This window comes from Scomber scombrus, chromosome 14 (genome assembly GCF_963691925.1).
Source record: "Scomber scombrus chromosome 14, fScoSco1.1, whole genome shotgun sequence".
NCBI classification, from domain to species: Eukaryota; Metazoa; Chordata; class Actinopteri; order Scombriformes; family Scombridae; genus Scomber; species Scomber scombrus.
In genome coordinates this window covers 20,369,372-20,393,174 of record NC_084983.1, presented here as the reverse complement: position 1 = coordinate 20,393,174, position 23,803 = coordinate 20,369,372, and the positions used below count along the sequence as shown (strand labels likewise).

The window sequence follows — 23,803 nt, the reverse complement described above, 5'->3', positions numbered from 1 at the left end:
ACTGATGGCTGTGCTCCATTTGGCAGCGCCACTAGTGCTGCTGCATGTTTTGTAGCAGCAAGGGTCGGAAAACCGGTTCATTTAAGTGCAAGTGAAATATGAGACGGTGTCTATCAGCTGATAATCAGACAGCTACAGGTAGTGGAGATGCTGTGGTAAACTTTATTTTTTCAAAAACTGCCATAGACAGAACAATACCTCCTGGATTCAACCATAAAAACCATGTGAGATACAGAATGTGGTTATTTCTAAGTTTATGACGCTGTGAGGACACAGGATTTGTTTACTTGCTGGATAGAGCAGTCCATTCAGGTCAGCATGTGTTGTTTTGTGTGCCAAATAGGTTGGGTTTTTTTTTACTTGTCTTTGGAGGAAAGTCACAGGTGTTACTATAACATTGGCAAGTGTCCCAATAAGTCATGACAGTGTAAAAATGAGCCAGCATGCACAAGGACCAGGACCCTGAAACTGAAGTAGCTAAATTGAAGTCAGTCCTCGTTAGATTCATTATTTACACCTGTGCTTTTCCTGCTGTAACATGTCGAAATGTATTCTGCAGGAAAAACACTATTTGAAATCAAGCCAGCACTTTGCCTGCTGGGCTTTGGAGCATTTCTAATAAGCGTGACAATGTTGTAGTGAGGTGTCCTGGGACCCGAGGAGAGCCAAAAGAAGTGAAAAAAACACCTGTGCAGAAGGATTAAAGGCATGTCAAATAAATAGTCTTTATGAATCAAAGGTGGAAAAGAAAAGGCAGCGTTGGCACATCCCCATCCAGACTTTCAGTGTCACTGTATTGAAAGATTTAAATAAAGTTCACACAAACACATTCAACTCTAGTACAAAATAAATCAAACAGTAATGAGCCAGACTTTCAAAATGAGTATAAACATGTTGCGATACATTCACAGACTCAGAAAGGTTTTACATACAGAGATACAGAGAAAACTGGTCATTTCATCATGCATCACCTGCCTTCCTTATAACAGCAAAATACCGTCAGCGAGGTTTTATCAGCTGAAGTAGTGATCTAGATTCAAAGAAGTGCTTCAAATCGCACGAAAGCATTTTTTCCCAGTTTCTTTAAACTTTCAATTACTGTAAACGATGTGTTTAAGATGTATTTATTTGCAGCACTGTGAGGCAGTGGTAGCGAGGACGACACAGATGAACGTGCCCCAGCTAGAAAGTGATTTTATATTTTCAATTTGTCCTTGAAAACAAAAAGAGGGAATTGTCAGAAGTTTCCAGATTTTTTTCTCTACAATTTGACCTATATTTTATATTTCTACCAAATTTTCCAAAGCATATTTTAAGTTTCTAGATTCAGTGTTTCATCATTTTCAATACAGTTATTTTTCTTTTCTATGAAAACTGCTTTTTGACTGATGATAGTCAGTTCTGATATATCCTAGCGTCCCTGAATGCACCAACAAAGACATTTTGGAACATTTTAAAAGTGTTTGGCATTGTAAAGTACAGGTGATTAACTAAATCTATGTAAAATCACAGCAAGGAGGAGAACTCTAAAACACAGAAGCTCACAGTTTGATTTCCTCGTTTTCACACTGAACAGGATGAGATATATAAAGCTGATTTGCTTTGTTCTACTGACAGTTTTGCTGGTTTTCAATGGATTTAATTTGGTTAAGGGTAAAGTCTGGTCCGAGGCACAAGATTTTTTATTTTTTTTTACTTTCAGGGTTGGGATGCATAGCATGTAATGATCTATAATGGAGATGAACAATTTGAAAACCAGCAAAATTATCTGCAAAAAGGTTAAAAAAGCAACTAGAAATATCAAACTGAATATGAAAAAAAAGGTTTTCAGTGTCACAAATTCAGTTTTGTAGGCCCTGATGCATTAATGCTAATATTTGGGATGATTTATGATACACTAAACTGATTTTACAATTTTACATATCGTATATTGCAATTATGTTGTCACTTTTTGCATAAAAAGCTTAGATATTATACACAAGGCCAAAAATAAAATAAATACATACAAAACTTTAAGGTCTATTTAAAGTCTGAAACATTCTTTCAAGAAGATTTTAATTTTTCCACAACATTTGTGTACTTTACACCCATCTCTCTGTAACTTTCAATAAAAAATATTGTGCATCAAATTATCAACAGGCAGAGTGTCGAAACATTAAAGCAGCATGTGTCCATTTATTTCCCCACGTCAGTCTGGCAGCGCAACTTAAAAGGCAATAAATTAGTGACTTGAGTAGATTTTACATAAGTTAAATATAGCTGTAAATACTGGTCTGAGAACATTAAGATGACAGTTTGTGCCATATTACAACATTTACCCACAAAGCTTTTTCCTGTTGATGAAATCTGTAGTTCCTCACCTCCAACAAGAGGAACTTCAATCGTCAGAATTTAGTTTTGTCCTAAAACCTTTCTGAGCTCGCCTTCACTGCTAGAAAAGACTGAAAGAAAATTTGACAGTTGTATTTCCATATGTGTAACATTTGAAATTACAAAATAGAAAATTTAGAGTTTAAAGGTAGAAAAGTAACTGTCCTTAAAGTTTTCTTTCAGTCAACTCGGGCCATGCAATTTGATGATGTAGATGTAGACATTTTAGGAACCGCCACCTAAAATCGTATTTCTTTGCTTTCTTAGCTTATGGTGCAAAAAGATAATGTACTAGATACATGTTGTACATGCTGTCACATGGCAAATGCTGTAGTAAACAATAAGGAGCTGAAGCTCTGAATGTTGATTTTGGACGCACACAAACACACAGTCCTGCCTTTTTCTACTGCAGGTTAAAGGCTTTCATAAAGGATTACTGGTATTATTTGTGTTGCACCAAATTTGCAAGGGTATGATTAGGTTTAATTTCAATTAAATTTGGCTGGGAAGATAGTTAGAGGAAGGGAGGAGTGTTTTGTTCCTTGACATATTATATCAGACTTAGCTTCCCTTCATTTGTGTGGGTTTCAATGAGCATGTGCAAGCCAAACCAGTGTGTCAAGCAGGGCCAGTGAGGGCCTGTTCAACCATTATCTTACAAAATGAGTTCACATCAGGATGTTACGCTGAGTCACAGCTGCTCCGTTTGCTCCGGGGTTGGAGGTGAACAATAATGAACTACTGTAAACAAAACATTCCCCATCCTGAAGCACTGTGCCCACTACAACAATCAACTGCTTCATTCAAGTTTTCTCTGCCAGTATTTCTTGGTCAGCATCACTTTAACTTCTCCCCTGCCGAAAGTCATCTTTTAACTACAGCGCGGCTTCTGACTGTTTATCACCGCAGCTTTAGTGATGTGTTTAATTCCATGGTCCAGCTCAGAGCTACAGAAGAAAGATGAGTAGTTGATACGGGGACAAAACACAGGACACGACTGGGTGAAGAGTGTGTGTTGTTGTTTTTTTTTGCTTTTTTTAAAAATCGCTCTCCACCCGGTAACAGTTGCAGTAGTCGTAAATCCTCTTCGGTAAAATCCGCAGCCTTCAGTTCTTTATGGCACAAAATAAATAAACATATCTAACAAGGTATAAACAGTACTGCTCGATATCTCTTTCTGTGATTTGGATACCAGATCCAAAGCCGAGTTATCCGACACTCATCCATCATATCCAGGTTTTACTCCAGCCAGGGGAAGGTGACCACTTCTGTTTCCCTTCCTGCTGCTCAGCATCAGTTATGGCAGCAGGAGTAGAAATATGAGTCTTTCTTCTGGCCCAAGTCGACGCCTGTGTCCTCGGCTGAAACACAACAAGACATTTTAAGATCAGAATTTTGTATTTAGCTGGTTTGGGATCAGTATCTGGAGGTCGATTTTCTACAATATGTACATCTGCCCCCTCTCACCCATAGTGTTCCCCTGGGTTCAATTTTAGGCCCCTGTTATTTTCTGTATATACACACATATTTCATTTAAAACCACCTTATTTTACCACCATCTAGGACCCCTCAAAAAAACGTGTTGACTCTGTTAATACAACCTGAATCCTTTCATGTCTTTCAGATCTTGACAGCTGGAAGGCAAGGAACTTGGTACATAACAACCAATCTAAGGGAGAAACCATTTTCTTTTGAACCCTTCCTGTACTAGTACTATTTTTTCCACTACCTGCCAATGTTCAAAACATCTCAAAATCTGCATGTAAAATTTGTGACAGCACCACAGTCGTTTCATTAATTTAGGGAGGAAGCTGAACTCTTTCAACGCACCATTAGTTGGTGTAAAACAGCCCTTAAAATTGTGTAATGTTTAAAGCTTTATATTTAGTCCCAGCATGCAGATATATTTTTGAGGTGACACACGACAGCTACATGGATGTATATGTATGTGAATGAAAACACTCACCTGTCATATACTGGAAGGCATTGTTGTTGTAATCCTCAGCAACTTTGTGAAACAACTCATCTGGGAAAAAGGCAGAATGAGGCGTGTCAGCTTCATCTTCAATCAGTTTATTCTCACATCGCGACATGATAATAGCTGGTTCACTCACATTCCTGACAGCTCTTTTACAGTAGATTTGTGCTGCACACAATAACTACATAACAGCATGAGTGAAGTTGTATAAACGCACATGAGAACATTTTAGAAATAAGCATTTCGAAAAATAAAAAAAGAATATTCTGATTCAAGGCTTTTCCACAATTTTATACACAATTCATCCTTCAATTTGAAGTGCCTCGAGCTCTGGAGGGGAAAGTGTACAAATTAAAGATAAAGCCTGACAAAGAGCCACACGGAAACAACACGGTCACTGGTGAAAAGCAGACGAGTGTGCATGTTTTTTTTTCTTCTTTTCTGATCTGTGAAGCTTGAAAAGCCCCTTTCAGAATATGACAGGATGTAAGTGCTGTCAACGTGTGACATTATCAAAAGCAGATGCTCTGCAAAGTGAATAAAAATGAAAGGCAGGCTCTCAGTGAGTAAATACACACACTGGTCAAAAAACAGATTATCCTTGACAATGTTTTTAGTGTGATTATGTGGATAGGGTCCTGTTGATTGTCCTCTTTTTAGCTTCTGTGAACGAGGTCAAACTCTGATGATTTGACTGGCTGAGGAGCACACGCTGGGGGTTATTTTCAGTGATTAGACTAACACTTTGTTCTCTTCATTTACTTTAAGAAAATGCTTCTTAAGCAATCATCTTCTTACATCTTCCCTCTCCTTCCTGTCAAATGGTCTTTTTTTTTTTTCTTGAAGAGGACAATCTCTTCTTTGTTTCACTTTGACTCATGTCTTACATTTCTTTGCAATTTATTTTTCACAATCACACGAGGGTCGTAGGAATCCTGCCAAAGCACAACCGCTCTCAATCCTGCCGCTTAGTCAGTTCTTGTGACTTAATTTCCATCTACACTGCTGATAATTATATAGCACATTAATGTATTTAGGTTTAAGAGTGCACTTGAAATGGTGTGAAGACTACGTTCTCACAGCCTGATTTGCCAGTAGTAGCAGCTCCTCTCTAACAGCTTTTTCTCATTCGGACTCATTCATGAAGCTTTTTTCAGACATGACTGGACTGTAAACCTGCTTAATGGAGGTCCAAACTAGCCTAACCAGACATATTTCAATGATTACTGTTTTCTCTCCTGCATATTTTACACCACCATCAGAGAGCGTCTTTCCTGAGGAGCTGACTGTGTATCTGCCACGCCATTCTCCACTCTCTCATTCATAAACCTACTTCTCTTACTATAATCAGGGATGCTGATGTTAAAAACATGCCAAGAATTTTCAATATCAAAACTCTGAGGGAATCCCACTTCCTGAATTGTGAGCCTGTGAATAAAAAGAGCTGTGATCTGAGGTGAACTATCTGTGTTAAAGAGCTGCATGCTGATGACAGAAGATGTGACTCACCCACGTTATTTCCTGATTTACTCGAGGTTTCAAAATGCTGCGCCCCAATCTCTGTGAAATAAGACATTAAGGTTAAATGTCAGTCACGCTGAAGCACAAAATAAGTTTTAACCATGTGCAGCTCACACTAATCACATCGAGAGGCTTATGAAAAGGTCACAGATTTCCCAATTACCCTTAACAACATTCAGGTCATTTACGTGCATTTTAGTAAAATCAAGGTATTGGTCAAATTATTCCCAAATTTGAGCAATACTGTGATTTCAGAAATGTCCGTGGAAATGGAAAACCCTGTTTCCCTAAACTGCCCCCCTCTGTACCACAACTGTTAATCTTGTTCTATAGCCTAACAGTATTTGTAAAATTCATAAACATGTGCGCATAGTAAGAAATAAAGAAGATAAATCTGGTTTCAGATGTAGCGCTTGGTGAGTCATTTACGACTGACAGATACGAGGACTAGACTGTTTAATATGACCTGTTTGGCTGCTTTCGTCAGACACATTCACAGATGGTCGTGTGACACACGCTGTCAGATAGTGTACCAGAATAAAGGGGCGAACCAACTGCACCAGACACAACAGGCAACAGTGGAAGTGTATTTGACCATCTGCTGACTCACGTCACACCACAACCTGTGACACAGCTGATGGAGGATGCACAACCACAGCCGAAACTAAACAAACAAGCACGCTCACCTCAGTAAAAAAACAAGACAAGTTGATAAACCATGTCTAACTATACAATATATCCAACAGTATAAAAGAAATAACAAAATGTACAACTAAGTAAAGCTTGGAGCTGAAACAGTGGACAGATTAATTGATAAGTCCATGGAAAGAAAATTTTAATCAGCAACTTTTTAAAACTTTCTTCTATGATTATAAACAAAATACTGCTTGGTACAGTTTTGATTTATTTATTTGTACTATTTTCCGACATCTTATAGACTGCATGATTTATTAAATCATCAAGAAAATAAGAGATTAATCAAAATATAAAAATATTCATTATTTGCAGCCATAATAAAAGTTTTAATAAAATCTTCAAATGGCAGTATAATATTACTAAACTGATTTATTATATAATATACAGTATAAAAAAAGGTGCACACGCACAAATAATACTAAAATAACAATTTTGATAAGTTGTGCATGTAATCAAACAGTCAGTCTTAATGAGGATGTCATGACTATTAATTACACACTGCACTGTACTTTAGTAACAACTAACTCTTTACATGAAGACCTCTGACCTCTGCTATTTCAACCAGCTTTACAGCACAGAGATTACATTCACATCAAATCCTTTCTACACATCCGCAGTTCAACCCATCAGACAAATCAGGCCAGAGTACCAGTGAGAAAGACAGATTTATGACCACCTTCAGCAAAGTCCTGAGCATCGTGGTAGTCGATCTGGCGCAGGCTCCGATCTGCTTCAATCATGTCGTTCTTAGTGCCGCACAGGTAGATCTTACAGTGCTGAAGACAACACACACACACAAACAAACAACACAAAGAAATCCAGTCACACATTTTTACTGGCATCTCTAACAGTAAGACATGGCAGGCATCGGTTTCTATTTATTTATAAAGCTCTAAATGGCAACTGGCCATCATATATCACTTCCAAGTGACTGGCTAATGCTCGAAGCTCCACATGCAAACACTAAATTTAGGAAAACTACTTTTAGTTTTAGTGCTACATACAATTGGAACATTTTACAACACACAATAACATGCAACATATCAGTGTAAAACCATGAATGCAAACTACTCCGCTCTTGAATGTAATTGTTTTTAACTGTGTATCTATTGTTTTAATTGTACTCTCAGCATCACTGAAAGTAAGGGCATGACCACAATGACTCCTCAAGATTTAAATAAGTGTTGAATGGAAATACTGCTCCCAATTTTTATTTTTTTTACTATAGTCAACGAACTGATGAGAAGCTACAGTATTTTATGACCATGTCCTGTCATAAAATCATGCAGCTGTATTACGTTTAACTTTACCTCCTCACAGTTCTGCAGCTCTTTCACCCAGAACCGAGCTCTCTGGAAGCTGCTGCTGTCAGTCAGATCTGAAAATAAAACACAACCGTGTTTTTAGCCATTAACAGATGTGACACACTGATTATAGACTTCAAGTATCTCACAGTGTTTTCAGTGATCTCCTCCCAATACAGTATGTATATAAACATAACCACATGTAGAGTATAGAGTATAATATCAATACAGACACCAGAATACACAACAAATCTACCAATTTTCAACAATTAAGAAATGTTTTTGCAGTGGTGAGTGAGGTCAGGGATGTACCACTGAGCAGAGGAAGTAGGAAATAAACAGAATAAACAACAAAATGCCCAATAAAACAACAGAATGGAAACCAGTTATAACATAAAATCTACAGAAGGTAAAGAAGAAGAAGGCCAAGGGACACAAAGAAGAACTAAAATAAAACATGACAGCAGTGTGAGTAATACACTGGAAAATGCCATTAGCTATTTTTTTCTATAGAGATGAAGTTCCCCAAAGTGGAACAAACAGAGACGTGTAAACCATTCAGAAAATGTGCAGCAAGCCTTAACCTGCTGGCAGATCAGGAATGTGATGAGAATGATGCAGAGATTGAAAATTTTAAAAAAGGAAATAGATGTGAAGATCAGCAACCTGTGAGAAGATGAATTTTAAATGTATAAATGTATGAATTAACATTTTATCAGCTTCATTTAGACCCTCTAAGTCTTATCATTCTCTGATTTTTCTTCCTCTTTTTTTCTCCTTGCTCTGATCTCATCTTCAAAGTGTTCATCTGATCTTCACTCCTAATGCTTCTGCAGCACTTATCCATATCTTCACTCATTCATTTTCAGAGACTCTCCTCACTTAACTTGTACTTGATGAAATAACATATATTTTAGTTCAGCATATAACTTCATCTTTTGACCTCCACAGCACTAAACGGGTCTGTCCTGCGTGATGAGGGTTTAATGTGTTTTTTTTATAAATTCCCTAAAGTAGTTTTCTTTCAGTGACATATTAAAGGTTTAACTGGCTGAAACTGTGCAGTCCAAATCTAGAGTCTCTGTACACTCAGCTTCAGCAAAGTCAGCTTAAATGTATCAACTTGTCAAACCCAATGTTGACCAGATACCAGGGTAACAATTTAATAAGCTGACAGCATCTATAAAAAATTCATCCCGTATTCAGTAAGTATTCGTGGCACGATGTTCACTTTTCTGTTAAAAAAAGCACAAAAACTGACCTTGTGCTTTCAGTTCTGTTTGTGGTAAAGCTGTTTATGTAGAAAAACTGAACACCTGCAGTGTGACCACCAGAGTTATGACACCTGAAAGATCTCCTTGTAACATGGAAAGAATAAGTATTCATGTACCGTAGCAGACTATGGCTGCCCGGGCTCCTCTGTAGTAGATTCTGCTCATCGCCTCGTAGCGCTCTGATCCAGCTGTGTCCTGAGAGAGAGAGAGAAGAGGAGGAGAAAAGCTGAAATTCATCAAAATGAAGACAGGGGCTGTGTTCAAAATGGCATACTAACTTACTGTCTACTGCGTAATCGATCAGTATGAACTGCATACTGACTATTTAATGGGCCCTGAGCTACCGTTGGATGAAAATCATTTATCACAAATGTAAAACATCTCCTCTTCCACTCAATGAAGAATGGAAAACTGCAGAGACTTTAGAGCCCGCAGTAAATTATAAAACAGCTGCACAGATGAGTTCATCAGATGATGTTCTCCCCAGGATGACAACATGTTGACCGGCCGAACATCTCAGCAGTCGGGCGGCTGAGATGAGCGGCTGGGTCTCAACTCACATCTCAGTAGCAAATTTTCAAATAGGCATTTTTTGGATACAATGACCACATACTGAGAAACTAAAAGGCAAGTATTACAACTTAATAAAGTGACATATTGATACATTCAGCTTTTAGACTGGCTCAAAATCTTTGCCACTGTGCAATCTGAAGGGATGCAATGCATTTTGGGGCGGTTGAGTGCGTCCAATAAGCTCACGCCACATACTCAGATATTCCTGCTAATGTAGTACAGATCCGGGCATTTCTCTCATAAACAAAACCCACATATTGCATGAATTGACATCATCCTTAGCAGGAATAGCTTGCTAGTATGCGATTCCAAACACAGTCAGGGTGAAACGATGAAGGAGAGGACACAAGACTAACTGCTTCCTATTTAACTGTACTGTAAACAGCTTAAATGTGGCCATGTGTTTAACATTAAATGACACTGTTGTGTAACATCAGATAAGAGATATATGAAAGCAGTCAACATTCCTACACTCCTGTGCAGCTTTTACATTCGGTGTAATCCTCAGTGTGAAAAGCTCTGCAGCAATTTCCCCTGCTCAGCAGTTTCCCTGGGCTGGCATTTACTTCAAAATTACATGATTTGCTAATTTTCTCTCACATTTTTCTTTTTTTCCACATCTAATCAAGATAAATATAAGGAAAAGTGGAACACAGAACAGAGAGAAATCACTGCAAGTCAAACATTTTCAACACCGTAGAAGTGATAATGGTGCTTTCATTAAAAATTAAAAGTCTTCTGACATGATGCTGTGTGTAATGCTAATTGGCCTTCTGTTCTTCTGTACAGAGTTCCCACACTTGTACAATCAGATCATTTGAACAGCGGATCGATTATTTGCTTTTCAGAAAATCTCAAAACCCCATTTTCTCTGAATAATAATTAATAGTAAATTCTTGGTTGTGTCAGCAGGTTTGTTTTCAGACTGTGTAAATGACTGGAGAGTAATAGTATGTACAGTGGTGGCATTGTAGTGCTCAGTATAGTAGTATAGTATAGTTTTTTTAAGATATCAAAAGTCTTTGTAGCTTTTTTGTTTTTTACATGTTCAGTTAAGAAGCCGTACTGCTCGAGTTCAACAAGAAACTGATTAAAACAGGTTTCCGAGTGTGATTATTTAGATTTGTGTGTGTTAAATGTACCACAAATGATCAGAAGCTGAATTACATAGAACACAAAATATATCATAACATCAAATATGTTCATCTGTATATTTGTGCCAATTTTCCATTTAGTTTTCCATATCTTTCCCAAAATAAACTTCTATCATTAAACTATCAGGAGGAGCTAATATGATGTAATTGGCTATTAGGTTTTTTATTAGATTTTGCCCCGGTTACCACCTAAACTAAGCGAGCTGACACTGACTCAGCGCATAGAATTCAGATCAAGTGAAATCAGCCTCCAACTCACCCATATTCCCAGGGTGATCACTTTGTCTCCCACCTGGATCGGTTTGGCAACAAAAGCAGCACCGATAGTCTGTCAGGAGAAGAAGAAAGAAACATGTTCAGTAAAGCGTCAGACTCTCAAGGATGGTGATGTTGAGCCTCTCAGTCTGGCCTTTCACAGACCGCAGTCTAAGTGGCCACTAATGGGAGATGAGAGATGGGTCAGAGCAGCATTAGACAGATATCTGTGTGCTGATATCCATTTATCAGACTCATGGAGCTTCTGCTAAAAACTTGCAATTAAGTCTGTTTTCATTTATATGTTCATGACAGTGAACTGGTGAGTCAGCAGATGTTGCATATAAATGCCAACAGAAGAAAATAGTTTTGTTTTTTTTCTCCAATGTATTAAGCTCAAAGCTAATATAACTGATCATCAGATTTCTTCTACGGCATGCAGACCTCATGTCCTACTAATTAACTGTTTAAAGTTTAAGATATTAAATAAAATTGGGGTTTCTTTTTTAAAGGTGAAAAATAAGATAATCCTTTATTACTCCCATGACAGGAAATTAATTAATAAGTAAGTAAACAAGCAGTATAAACAATAGGAAATATAAAAATAGCAACAGCATAAAAAAAAGAGGAGCATTCATATTGCACAATCAAAATGATAATACACCTGAGTGAGATACTGATATTGCACACTTAAAGTGAAAAATACATTAGACCAGAAATACTGTTATCACACAGTAGTGTCAATTAATAGTGCAGTTTGTCGACTGTCAGTTCGGGGGTGTGCGTGGTCTACTGGGAGCAGTCGGTGCTGATTGTGCAGTCTGACAGCTGCAGGAAGGAAGGACCTGCAATATCACTTCTTCACACAGTCTCCTGAACGCACTGGAGCTGTTTCAGTGAAAGATTGCTTCACCCAGAGTGTCCCGCTTGTGGTGGGAAAGTATGAATTAAAGGAATAACTTGTTCTGCTTTTTAAATGTGCTAATTCACTTTTGTGTCTTAGTTAGATGAGAAATCGTAGACTAGAGGCAGGGTAAAAAAACAGGTAGCCCGGGTTACAGGTTGGAGTTATCTTGGCTAATTCAAGTGACTTAATGGAGTCTCCAGCGTTAAGTGATGGTTACAGTCGATTTTCTCCAGAAAGCTTATTTCTTCACTGTCATGTGAACAAAAAACCTGGTTTCCGTAAATGTGGTCGGGGATTACAGAAAGGTGATAGATTTATTCTGGAAAATACCAAATCCTCAGCCATGTATGCATGTAAAAAGGTTTCTAATTAGCTTTTCAGAAGTATGCATGTGCGAAAAAGCAGACAGCAGACAGCATGGCGGGGCTGGATGAAAGGAGAGATCATTATACGGAGCACGGCGCCCTCGTATAAGACTGAAACTAAAACAAAGTAGCAAGCAGAAGTCTAAATTAGTCAGTTTCCTCCACTAAATATTTGGTTCTGTTAAAGTCTGACAGGTTAGTGCTGTGAGGATGAGCTCTGATCTGATCTGTCTGCATGTCTGTCATCAAAAAAGTCAGGAAGCAGAATCTGTAAACCACACCTCCATATAAGGATGAGGATAGAAGACAAACCTGATCTGCTGCACGTATATATGCAGATCTACAGAAACCAGGTTACTACAGTGAATGTAAGCGTGTTCCCCAATTACCCACATGACCTGGTTTCTCTGAGTAACCTGCTTACTTTGAGTACATGTTAAACGACGGCGATAACAAGTCTCCAGGAAATCAGCGCACCTGGCCAAGAAATAGTAAAAGCACATGACTCCTCGTAAAACCACAAGACCGCCGTCTTTATATTTCTGTGCTTATGTAAATAACTCCAGTTTTTTTACTTTTGATGATTTTGGAAATCACACTGTGTTTGGCTTTTTTTTATTATTTGGTTCTTGTGTACAGAAAAGTAAATTCAATCCATCTTCAATAACTTTCCGAATCTACTGTATCACCTAAACAGAACATGAGGAGGTATGTGTGAAAAGCTTTCCTGTTTTACATGTTAATAAGCAGGATTCTTATAAAAATGCTTGTCTAATGCTGCATCTGCTGAAAGAAACACGCCGAAACATTACTGCATTCCCAGTTACTGGGACTAAGTTGATCAAAGTCTTGAGCCTCTAATACCACAACCATCCCCGGGGATAAAAATAAAAATAATGCCTTTCATTCAAGCAGTAGGCAGTGAGGGAATCAGCAACGGGCCGACATGGAAAATTAAAGCGGAGCAGCTGACACTCACATTCTGGTACGGGCCGACCAAGAAGCGATGATGAACATATCTCTCCACCAAGCTGGTCTTCCCCACACTTTCCTTTCCCAGCATCACCACTTTGGCATCCACGCGCATTGCACTCATAGTAACAGAGTTTGGAAAAGTCCAGGAAGCCCAAGACGAGACCACAGCGCAGCAGACAGGAAGGGGGTGGGGGTTGATTTACAAAGCAGCTGCTGGGCTCAGTGTGCTCTGTGATGACAAGAAAGGACCCAAAACAGATGAGTGACAATACTGATGAAGTCAGAAACATGATTTTTCCTCCCTCTAAGAAAATGAAAACTGTCCTTAGAAGACTGAAAACAGTAACAGATGCTTGTTTTTTGAGAATAATTGTTAAACTTAACTTTGTATTTTCCGTTAATGACCAAATTCTGAATTTTTCAGGGATTACCTCCAAAATCTTTTTACTTCCTCATCTGCTGTGCTGCAGATAACTTCTGTATTTTTACACTTAAGCTGTCAAACTAACTCCATTTTTGAAGAATATCTTCAGAGCTGCAACTATTATTACATAAGTCAATTTGATGAGTATATAAATTAAATTGTGCAACTATTTTGATATTTGACTATTCCTTCTTTTTTTTTAAACAAAAAAGCCAAAAATGTGATGATTTTAGGTTCTGAAATTTGACAGTTACATTGCAGAAAACTGAATTTCTTTGGGGTTCTTTATTCACGGGTTTGAGGTTTTACAAACTATAGGACTGGTTAAAAAACAATATGGGTAGATTAATCAATAATAACAATAATAAATTAGTTGCGGTCTTAAAATCTTCATAAAAATATCATATGAGGGAAACCGAACTGTAACAAATAAATAGGAAGAATACCAAAAAAGGAATACCACTAAAGATGACTAATGTACAAAAATAAATGAGTAATGTTACATGTCTATTACAACAGAGTTAAAAGCCATGTCTTAAATTGACAGTTTTGTCTGACAACCACAGGACAAATGAGCACTTACACTTTCACTTTGTAACAGTACTAGTTGAATGAAACTAAAGTTATAAAAGATGTATTTGTATTTGACAAATAACTAAATAAAATTGATGATGCACTGATAGTGATATATTAAATATTGTAGTTAAAATGAACATAGATTTGTTTTAATTGACCACGTCATTTTCACACTACTGGAAAATGATTTAACTTCAAAGCAACATACAAGGACAGTTCACAATTTCTGTCTTAAGACAATAGTCAGGTGTCCAAATGAACATTTAAAGTTGTTTCTTACCATAATAAACCCTCCTGTTCATACTGGCCATTAAAATATCCTTTCATAATGCACTTACAATTTAAGTGATGTCCACAAATGTATTTAAAAGTTTCTCTGAATGTAAATTGAAGCTTCAGCTGTCCCTTTATTTTTGTTACTACACTTCAACCACAGCTCAACAGGGAAACACAAATAATGAATTTAATTATATAAAATATGTAAATGTAGAGGATATCCACTTGATATGACTACCTATTCTGCTGAAGTCTCATATAAGCTTCAAATTCACTTTTAAATGCATTTTTTGTACACTAAATGACTCTGTGGACACATTGTGGACTTTGACCCCTATCTTATATTACTCAGTATAAACAAAAACAAACATTACAGCAAGAAAACGTCTTTCAGTTTTCATTTGGGGTAGCTGACTGTTGCTTTAATACAGACGTGCTAATTTTAATGCACACACAAAAAAGGTAACATCGTGTACTTTCATCGCTCGTACTTCTTGTACCATGTTGCACCCCCCTGTGTTTCAACTATAACAAGGTGACATGCATGTTAAATTTGTTTCTATTTCCTCTTCCTCCATTGAAGCTGTGAGTCTTTCCAGTTATCTCACCGGGACAAACATGACATAGTCAAAACAAGCCCTGACGTTACTGGTGATGGAGGTTTTTGGTTTTTTTTTACCTTAACTTCAGCAGCAAAACAAACACTGAAAACTTACCAGATAGCTATAGCTTGACTCAATAAACCTCTATCAGATCCGGGGCTGTCATCCGTGCTTACCAAATCCGTTTTAAAGTAAAAAAGGCAGCAACCAAACCGGGCTGCTGCTAGCTTAGGTTATAATGTTGCTGCCACTGTTGCGCAATGGCTAAAAAAAAATACAATCAAAACGTTACAGAAAGAGAAAATGAACAGCCAACATCGTCTCTGGCTAATAGGAGAGTAATTTTAGGAACAAGGTCCAGTCAACTGATGAGGGAAAAATCGCCAACTGAGCTTTGTTTGTTTGGGTGGGAACCAAATTGGTGTCAGAGGCGGTTTCCAGGGGGAAGGATGTTCCCATAATAAACATCACCGGATGTTTGAAAGAGGAGCGTGTGCCCTTTTTTTAGTCCACCCGCATTCAGTTAAGCCCCGCCCCTCTCTGCCTCTGATTGGCTAGTTCTAGCTGCATTCGTTGATCAGATTGGTTAGCGCTAAGCATGACACGTGAGATGATTGGGTGAGGGTAAGATTATGAATCGCACAGCCAATCAGAGGCAGACTTCGTAGAATACGGGTGGGGAAAAAAATAATGGAATACAATCATACATAAAAACTTCCACCAACAGCCTACACTTTTCCAATAATGTAATAATAAAGGTGGTTTATTTTCCTAATTAACTGATTCGTGGTTTGGGCCATAAGTTGTAAGAAAATACTGTTTCCTAAAGGCCAGGGTGACATCCTCAAATGTCTTGTTCTGCAATTTTGCTATTCGTATCATGAGTCGTTTTCATTTTTCTCTATTTTCTGACATTCACCAATAAAATAAAAATCATGCAACTTGACTTCATTATGTTATAATTACGACTTCATAATTACGAGAAAAGATAATAGGGAGATACAGATCTCATAATTATGAGCAAATATCTCATGAATACAAGAAAAGATCTCAAAATTTGTCATTATTTTGAGATCCATAACATAATGTTCTTGTAATTTTGAGATAGTGAGTATGAGACCTGTATCTTAATTATGAGATCCTTTCTGGTAATTTTTTTGATAGTAAGTCATCATTTTCATCATTTTGAGATATCTTGTAATTACCAGAAATGTTCTTGTAAATTTGAGATAATAGGTGTGTATGAATTTTGTGATTTGTATATCGTAATCCTGAGATCTTTCAACGTAGTTATGAGATCTGTGTAAATATTAGATCCATTCTTGTAATTGTGCACTTTCTCATGTTTTTGAGATAGTAGACTATGTCATAATTTTGAGAACTGTATCTTGTAATTATAAGATCTTATCCCATTATTATGAGAGCTGTATCTTATAATTATGAGATCTTTTCTCATATTTTGAGATAGTGAGCATGAGATCTGTAGCTTAATGTCTTGTAAATTTGAGAAAAAATGTGTCTGAATTTTGAAATTCGTAATCCTGAGATCTTTCTGAGTAATTATGAAAGCTGAAGCTGTATCTTGTAATTATGAGATCTGTTTTTCTGATATTTAAATCTGCATCTTGTAATTATGAGATCTATTCTCATATGTTTGAGATAGTTGTCGTAATTATGAGATTCTTTCTTGTATTTTGAAATAGTGTGTCGTTTGTTTTATTTTTTTATCTGTTTTTCTTGTAATTTCCAGATAGTAAATCATGATTATGAGGTCCAACATTATCGATAAAAGACAAACTTATATCGATCTTTTTTTTTGCCACTCAGCTACAGGAACATGATTGGTCCAAAGGGTTAACCACCGCCTCTGAGGTTGCAACAGGGATTGGTTCAGGATGCATGAAGTCTGCCAGTCCCACCCTGCGCACAAACACACACGGGGGGAGACAGAGCCCAACATGGCTGAAGCTGAAGGAAGCGAGTTAACTTCTGGTGGTATTTTTCAGGAGATTTTCACCTCCCCGCTGAATCTCACCCTGCTCAGTCTGTGTTTGTTCCTCTTGTACAAAATCTTCCGCGGAGACAAACCGCAGCAGTTCCCTGAAATGGAGCCGCCGCTGCCCAAAATGAAAAAGAAAGACTTCACCCTGGCAGAGTTGAAGCCCTACGACGGTCTGCAGAATCCCAGGATCCTCATGGCTGTCAACGGGAAAGTGTTCGACGTGACGCGGGGCAAGAAGTTCTACGGGCCAGGTAACGTCACGCCAACTAGGTGCCAACTAGGTGTTATGAAATATTTGGTCCCCCCGTCTCTATTTGAACATAACGTCACAATCGGCAAGCTAGCATGAAGTGGCCGTCAGTGTTCTAACATTATATTGATGTTAGCAATTAATTTAACTATTATTTCCAAAATTATTATGGCGTCTGTTTGGAATAACTTTAAAATTAATGTCGAAACTAGAAAGGTAACGCCACACCCCCCCTATAGTTTATAGCTATAGCTGATATCCCATCTCTCACAACAGAGGAGCAGAGGTAGCCTTCAACTCAGAGATCGTCTATTGCAAAAGTTGCATTACTCCCATTGTCAAAACTGTAACCTGGCCGCCATGTTTGGAAAAGGCTAGAACTTCATTATTCAATTAATTGATCTATTTATGAGTTGTAACCCATAATTATGAGATAGCAGGTCATAATAATAAGGTGGGTTTTTTTCTCCTATTAGTGAATATGCATATTTACAAAGTGTGGACACACTTTCCCATTCACATCAATGAGAAAGTGTGTTCAAACTTTTGACGGGTACTGTATATATAGACATATATAGACAAAGAGTTTTACATGGTTTTTTTGTCATATTTATAGCATTTTAATGGGGGTGAAAGGTGTAATGCATGTATGTGAAAGCATGAGCATACATTTATGTAGAGATTTGTTCCCCAACCGATATATCGGTCACCTGATATTATTGGCTGATATTGACCTATCACAGCTATATCGATATCAGCAAGCATGTTGTCAGATATGTGCCGATATGTTTGTTTGTTTTTAAAGTTATATAGGCAGCATTTTATGTATATATGACCCCTTTTCTTAATTCAAGTTTAATATATACATGTTTTTTTTTCTGTGTGTGTTTTTTGTCTTAGCTGATTAGAATTATCAAATTCCCCAGTGGTGATTATTGTTTCAGTGCCTGGATGTCATTTTATACAATAAAGTGTAAATATTATTGAACTGTTAAATATCACAACCTCTATTACATGTCATTGTCACAAGTGTTTGATAACCACATTTGAGGTATCATTGCAAAAAAAAAAAGTGTTTATGTAAATATTATATACCTATGATATCTGTATTTTTTTGCTCCCTAATATCGGTATGTGCATCGGCCCCTAAAATCCAGTATCAGTCTGGCCCTTGTAGAGATGTATCAATACTGATATTGGATATCGGCCCGATAATGACTCAAATAGCTGGTTTTGTTATCAGTGAATATCATTAGCCCAGGTATCAGTATCAGGAATGGAAAAAGTTGGATGGGTGCATCCCTACGTTTATGTTAACATTGACCCCAGGAGGAGTTGCTGTTACCGTGGTAACAACAAATAAACAATAACAACACATGGCAAAGATACTTAAAAACTTTAAGATCAGAGCTTGTACAGGTGTATTCTTTAGGGTAAGTAATTTGAGTGCCATTTTTAAGTTGTTTTTTTATGAGCTGTATTAGAAAAAACACTCTCACATGCCCATTCAGATATCTGAATTTTCACTTGCTAACTTCAGCTGAAGCTATGATTAGCTTCAGCTGAACTTAGCAAGTATGTTTTGCATAGAAGGATAACAGTAGATGTTTGCCTCATTTGGATCAAGATAGGATGGGGGGAGATAATATTTCTGTAACCAGGAAACATGCACAGAGTTAGACCTCCTGTTTTCATCTAATCTCAGATCGCAACCTCTGTTGCCTGTAACCTCTGACCAACATGATAACTCACTGTCATGCAAACTTTTTCAGCCCTGAAGCCACTGAAAGCCTGTGTTGGCTGCACACTAATGAACTCATAACATTTAACCCTGAATATTGTTGGAAATTTATAGATACATGGCGCCAATGTGATTAGTGAATTTAGGTACAGATATAATAATGATACAATCATACATGCCTAAAAGAGATTCTGAGAAATGAACCTTTTTTTTATTTAAGAGAAACAGCCAAAGGTCTCAAAACAGAAGCAACTATACAAGGATTTCCCCCTAAAGAAAATACTGTCTAAACCTGGCAACATTTTGGTTTAAATCACAAACTACATACTACAGAAAAGTACCAGAAGTGATTGTGGTTTGACACTTACTGCGTCCCAGTAACAGTTACAATGTGAACCATAAAACCGTCTGAACATGTGTTGTTATCAGTTACAAAACAAGCAAGGACACGTTCATTTCTGGATATCTGGACAGGAGACAAAACCGCAATTTGATAGGCTGGTTTAAAAAAATATTGTCTAAAACTGGCAATATTTTTGGTTTAAATCAGAAACGACATGATTAAAGAATAAATAAACTAGTCTACACATTTGACCAGATAGGCTTTGGTACTTGTTCATTTCAGGATATCTGGATAGGAGACAAAATCGCAACTTGAGAAAAAATTGTATATAATTATTGAAAAGTGGATGTAATATAATTTTTTTTCATTTAGATAGTTAGAACAGTCCATATGTTCCTACAGAAGATGGTAAATCTTTTATTTTAGTTTATAAAAAAGACTCAATGACTCCCTAAAACAGCTGTGTTGTGTTGTAACTCAAACAGAAGTAAACCATGCATTTGTTAGAGACAATTTTATGCTGCCAATTAACACACATTTGGAGCTCTAATGAGTGTTTCTGGCAGCATGATGGTGTTTGTTGGATTGACCCAAATTAAATTAAAGCAGTCTTGTTTATTGTAATTAAGAACCATTTCATGTTTTTTTTGGACCACAAAGGAGGTCTGTAGGGCAGAGGAGGAAGTGTGCAGGTGATACTTGTTATTTGGATCAATTCATTGTTGGCTTCTGTCTTTTCATGTGAAAAATATATAACATCAACAAAGTTGTTGGCTCTGTATTTTTCAGAAAAGAGGATGCTGAGCTTGGTGAATGTAATGTTTATAACAACTGTGCTGCTCCGTGATGATATGGTCCTATGATACTAATTGCTTGGCTCTACTTCAATCCTCTTTACTAGAGAGAAAATGCCATTTCACTTTTTTTTTTTTAAAAAGCTTATGATGTTCAGTTTTCAATAGTTTTGTAGCATTTTGCACCCGCTGCCATTGTCACTGTAATTGTATCCGTGCTTTCACCTCACAGTGTGCTCTGTGTGTCTCCGCTGTGTTTCAGATGGACCGTATGGAGTGTTTGCAGGCAGAGATGCATCCAGAGGTCTGGCTACGTTCTGTCTGGAGAAAGAGGCCCTGAAGGACGAGCCCGATGACCTGTCCGACCTGAACGCCATGCAGCAGGAGAGCCTCTCTGAGTGGGAGACTCAGTTCACTGGTGAGTGCTTCATTTAATAAGCGAGAAACAATCTAACACTCTTCTGGTTCCACCTTCTGAGCCAGATTAAAATTATTTAAGATGTTTAAAGATGATGAGATAACAAAGAGACCTTGGTTGTTCTGTCCTTGACTCTCTGTCCGAGTGTTCAGTGTCATTGAAGCTGTTACTCATCATCTTCTTTTTTTTCTTTTTTCCTCCCGTTACAGTTAAGTATGACTACATCGGCAAGCTCCTGAAACCAGGAGAGGAGCCGGCAGAATACACGGATGATGAGGAAGGAAAAGACAAAAAGACGGACTAAAAAAAAAAAAAGAAACTTCAAAGTGCTCAAGTGGGAAAAAATTATACTGATGCCTTACTGTTTGTTTGCCATTAGATGATGCCTGTTGCCTCCTGTTAGTATCCTTCAGAGAAAAAAACTTCCATCTTCTGTAATATTTTTGGACCATCACACACCAGGATTTTAAACAATGGCTGAATAACTTTGATCTCCATTGATCGTATTTGAAGGTTAGACGGCATTAACGGTTAATTATACTGCGTTCTGATGATGTAGAGCTGTGTAGTGTTGTTAGAGTTTAAATCAGTTTCTGTAAACTTTAAAAAAAGGAGAATCAGGAACTTCAGCGACTTATTGACGGCGCACTTCCAACATACCATTATAATTATCTCAGGAAGCGGTTTTTATTCAAACTAAGAAATATATATATACTGAGGGTCTGGAGATAGAGGGCAGATTTATTTTGGGTCTATTAAAGGTGCTCTATGTAGGATTTAGTGGCATCTAGTGGAACGGACTTTGCAGAAATGAAAGAATGATGTTTTAATTAGTGTAGAATCCCTGTTTCCTACGAATGAGCCCTTTATATCTACATAAAGAGTAGGTCCTTTTGGTGCCACTAACTCCTACAAACCACCTTTTAATAGTGGCTGTTTAACTATGCGTCATGCAAACGTTGCACTCGCAACCTCCATCCAAAACACAAACTCAAAAACAACAAAAAACTCATATTAGGGCATGCAGTAAGAGCTGAGCGCTTTCCAAATAATTTGACAAAAATCATTCGAAAACTGGTTCCCTGAAAATGTTCGATATTCGATTTTATTTCTGTGCAGGTTTTCTGTTGGACTCAGGAAAATGTGACTATAAATGTGTAAAACAAAAGTTGCAGTTTAATCAGAAAGCTTTAGGAGACCCGCCCTGCTTGCTGTGATACAAGTCCTGATAAGTGATATGTAAGAATGTCTACAGCAGGGGTGGCAAGTGCAAAGTTATGACTTGTAGTTAGAGAGGATATAATAATGAGAATAAAACCTAAGCTGAAAAATATCAGAAATGTCCGATGCAGCCAACAGGACCGAACACTTTTAGATATTACAGCTGTAATCGCATAAACACTGCTAAATAAATCTCTTTTTAAGCACTTTTTCTTGATTTACTGAATCATATACATGTAATTTTCACCATAATGTGGGTGATATACTTTATATTTTTTGCCATGAAACAATGAGAGATGGATACCCTTTTTTTTTTGTAACATTCCAGCCCGTCAAATGTATCTGCTGACTTTTCTGAATTTTCATGTCCTTGTAAAGGTTTCTATGTTTGTCTGAATTTCAGTGTTAGTTTCTGTTACTCTGAAACTGATCCTGAGATTTTTGCAGCGTTCACAGGCTGCTGCTACATCCAGCTTTGCTAGCTGCAGAGTTCATCTCTATCTCAACAGTCTGATGTAGTGCGGTGACTTCATTAAAAGTCGATTGTCAGAAAAGGAATTGAAAACAAAATTCATGAAAGTCTTTTATTTTATGGTTATGTTTCAGCTTCTCAAATATGAAGGTTTCTTCTGCCCTGATTAACATGCAGTAGTGTTTTAAGTGTTTGTGCTGGCACACGGAAAGTGTTAGAAAAGTTGACAAATGGCCATATGTTAAGAAAAAAAAACAGTAGAAAGGCCAAACTGCTGCTAGTGAACAGCTGTTTTGAATTATGTAGATGTCTCAACTTATTTTCCCTCATGACTTCCCGACATTCCCCTTTTTTGTGAGAGTTCTTACGTTCTCAAAATCGCATGAATTGTTTTTCTCCTGCCAGGCTGTGATGAGTAAACTGGACACGTGTTCTGTATTTGTCACAGAAAAATGAACAGGAAACTGGAAGGAAATGAAATCCTGCATCTGAAGGCATTTTTCACAAAATCATAATCATTAAAAGCTGTGATTAACAATCAGAGTTTATAACATTTTCAGAAATATTTTACAGTCATTTGTCACCACGAATCATTATCAAGGGAGTTAATAAAGTTGCTGTTGTTGGAGGTGTCAAGGCTGCAAATGGTAGATTGAGAGCTTATTTTTTCCACAAATGTATACATGAAATCCTTCAGAAATATTGTTTGCAAGTTAATTTGTGTTTTATGGTAGAAGGTGTTATATGGAAGAAGTTTGTTCTTTCTGACTGCAGGAAAAATATGTTGTCCTGTAAAAGCTGAAGAGATCAGCCTCTCTCAGTAAAAAACAGATTCAATGAGGGAATGTTTTCAGTATGTATGTACATACATGAACTAAATGTTATAATACTGTTAGTTATATAATCCTGAAAATTATATTCTGATTTAATAAATAAAACAACAAATATGAAGACTTCATGTCAGTCTGTAAATCTTGTTTTATTTCATATCAAGTGGATATCTGCCACGTTCACAGTCTTTTTAGCATCAATTTCCCTCATTGTGTTTCCTTGGACAGTGTTTCCGTTTCAGTGTTGAGCTTGCAGTGGAAATAAAATAACAAAAGGAGGGACTTTGGCACTAAAGACTGCATGTTGAAAGATATCTACTTGATTTGACTCATTGTGACAGCTAAAGTTTCATATTAGCTTCAAATAAACTTTCGAATACATTTTTGCCCAGGAGAATGCTTCAGGCCCTATTATTTACATTTTAAATGCATTATGAAAAGATCTTTTAATTGTCGGTTTTAACAGGAGGAATGATTATGGC

General features: G+C 37.2%; 2 protein-coding genes across 2 annotated transcripts; one reads left to right on the top strand and one right to left on the bottom strand.

Moving 5' to 3' along the window:
* Nucleotides 1-142: 142 nt before the first annotated feature.
* On the bottom strand, nucleotides 143-15,739 carry rab24 (RAB24, member RAS oncogene family). Its single transcript, XM_062432486.1, has 9 exons — nucleotides 15,365-15,739; nucleotides 13,377-13,601; nucleotides 11,130-11,198; nucleotides 9,260-9,338; nucleotides 7,876-7,943; nucleotides 7,242-7,341; nucleotides 5,858-5,908; nucleotides 4,337-4,396; nucleotides 143-3,731 (listed from the first exon to the last, which is right to left on the bottom strand). The coding sequence occupies exons 2-9, from the start codon at nucleotides 13,491-13,493 to the stop codon at nucleotides 3,664-3,666; spliced, it is 612 nt and encodes a 203-aa protein (XP_062288470.1). The 5' UTR covers nucleotides 13,494-13,601; nucleotides 15,365-15,739; the 3' UTR covers nucleotides 143-3,663.
* A 1,432-nt stretch (nucleotides 15,740-17,171) lies between these two features.
* Nucleotides 17,172-23,449, top strand: pgrmc1 (progesterone receptor membrane component 1). Its single transcript, XM_062432487.1, has 3 exons — nucleotides 17,172-17,503; nucleotides 20,643-20,798; nucleotides 21,008-23,449. The coding sequence occupies exons 1-3, from the start codon at nucleotides 17,209-17,211 to the stop codon at nucleotides 21,100-21,102; spliced, it is 546 nt and encodes a 181-aa protein (XP_062288471.1). The 5' UTR covers nucleotides 17,172-17,208; the 3' UTR covers nucleotides 21,103-23,449.
* The last annotated feature ends 354 nt before the right edge of the window (nucleotides 23,450-23,803 follow it).

Coding starts and splice junctions, on each gene's coding strand:
- rab24 (XM_062432486.1), bottom strand. CDS start 13,493: ATGAGTGCAATGCGCGTGGATGCCAAAGTGGTGATGCTGGGAAAGGAA. Junction 7,342..7,875: donor AGCTGCAGAACTGTGAGGAG/GTAAAGTTAAAC, acceptor TGTTGTCTTCAG/CACTGTAAGATCTACCTGTG. Junction 4,397..5,857: donor TAAATCAGGAAATAACGTGG/GTGAGTCACATC, acceptor CCTTTTTCCCAG/ATGAGTTGTTTCACAAAGTT.
- pgrmc1 (XM_062432487.1), top strand. CDS start 17,209: ATGGCTGAAGCTGAAGGAAGCGAGTTAACTTCTGGTGGTATTTTTCAG. Junction 17,504..20,642: donor CAAGAAGTTCTACGGGCCAG/GTAACGTCACGC, acceptor GCTGTGTTTCAG/ATGGACCGTATGGAGTGTTT. Junction 20,799..21,007: donor GTGGGAGACTCAGTTCACTG/GTGAGTGCTTCA, acceptor CTCCCGTTACAG/TTAAGTATGACTACATCGGC.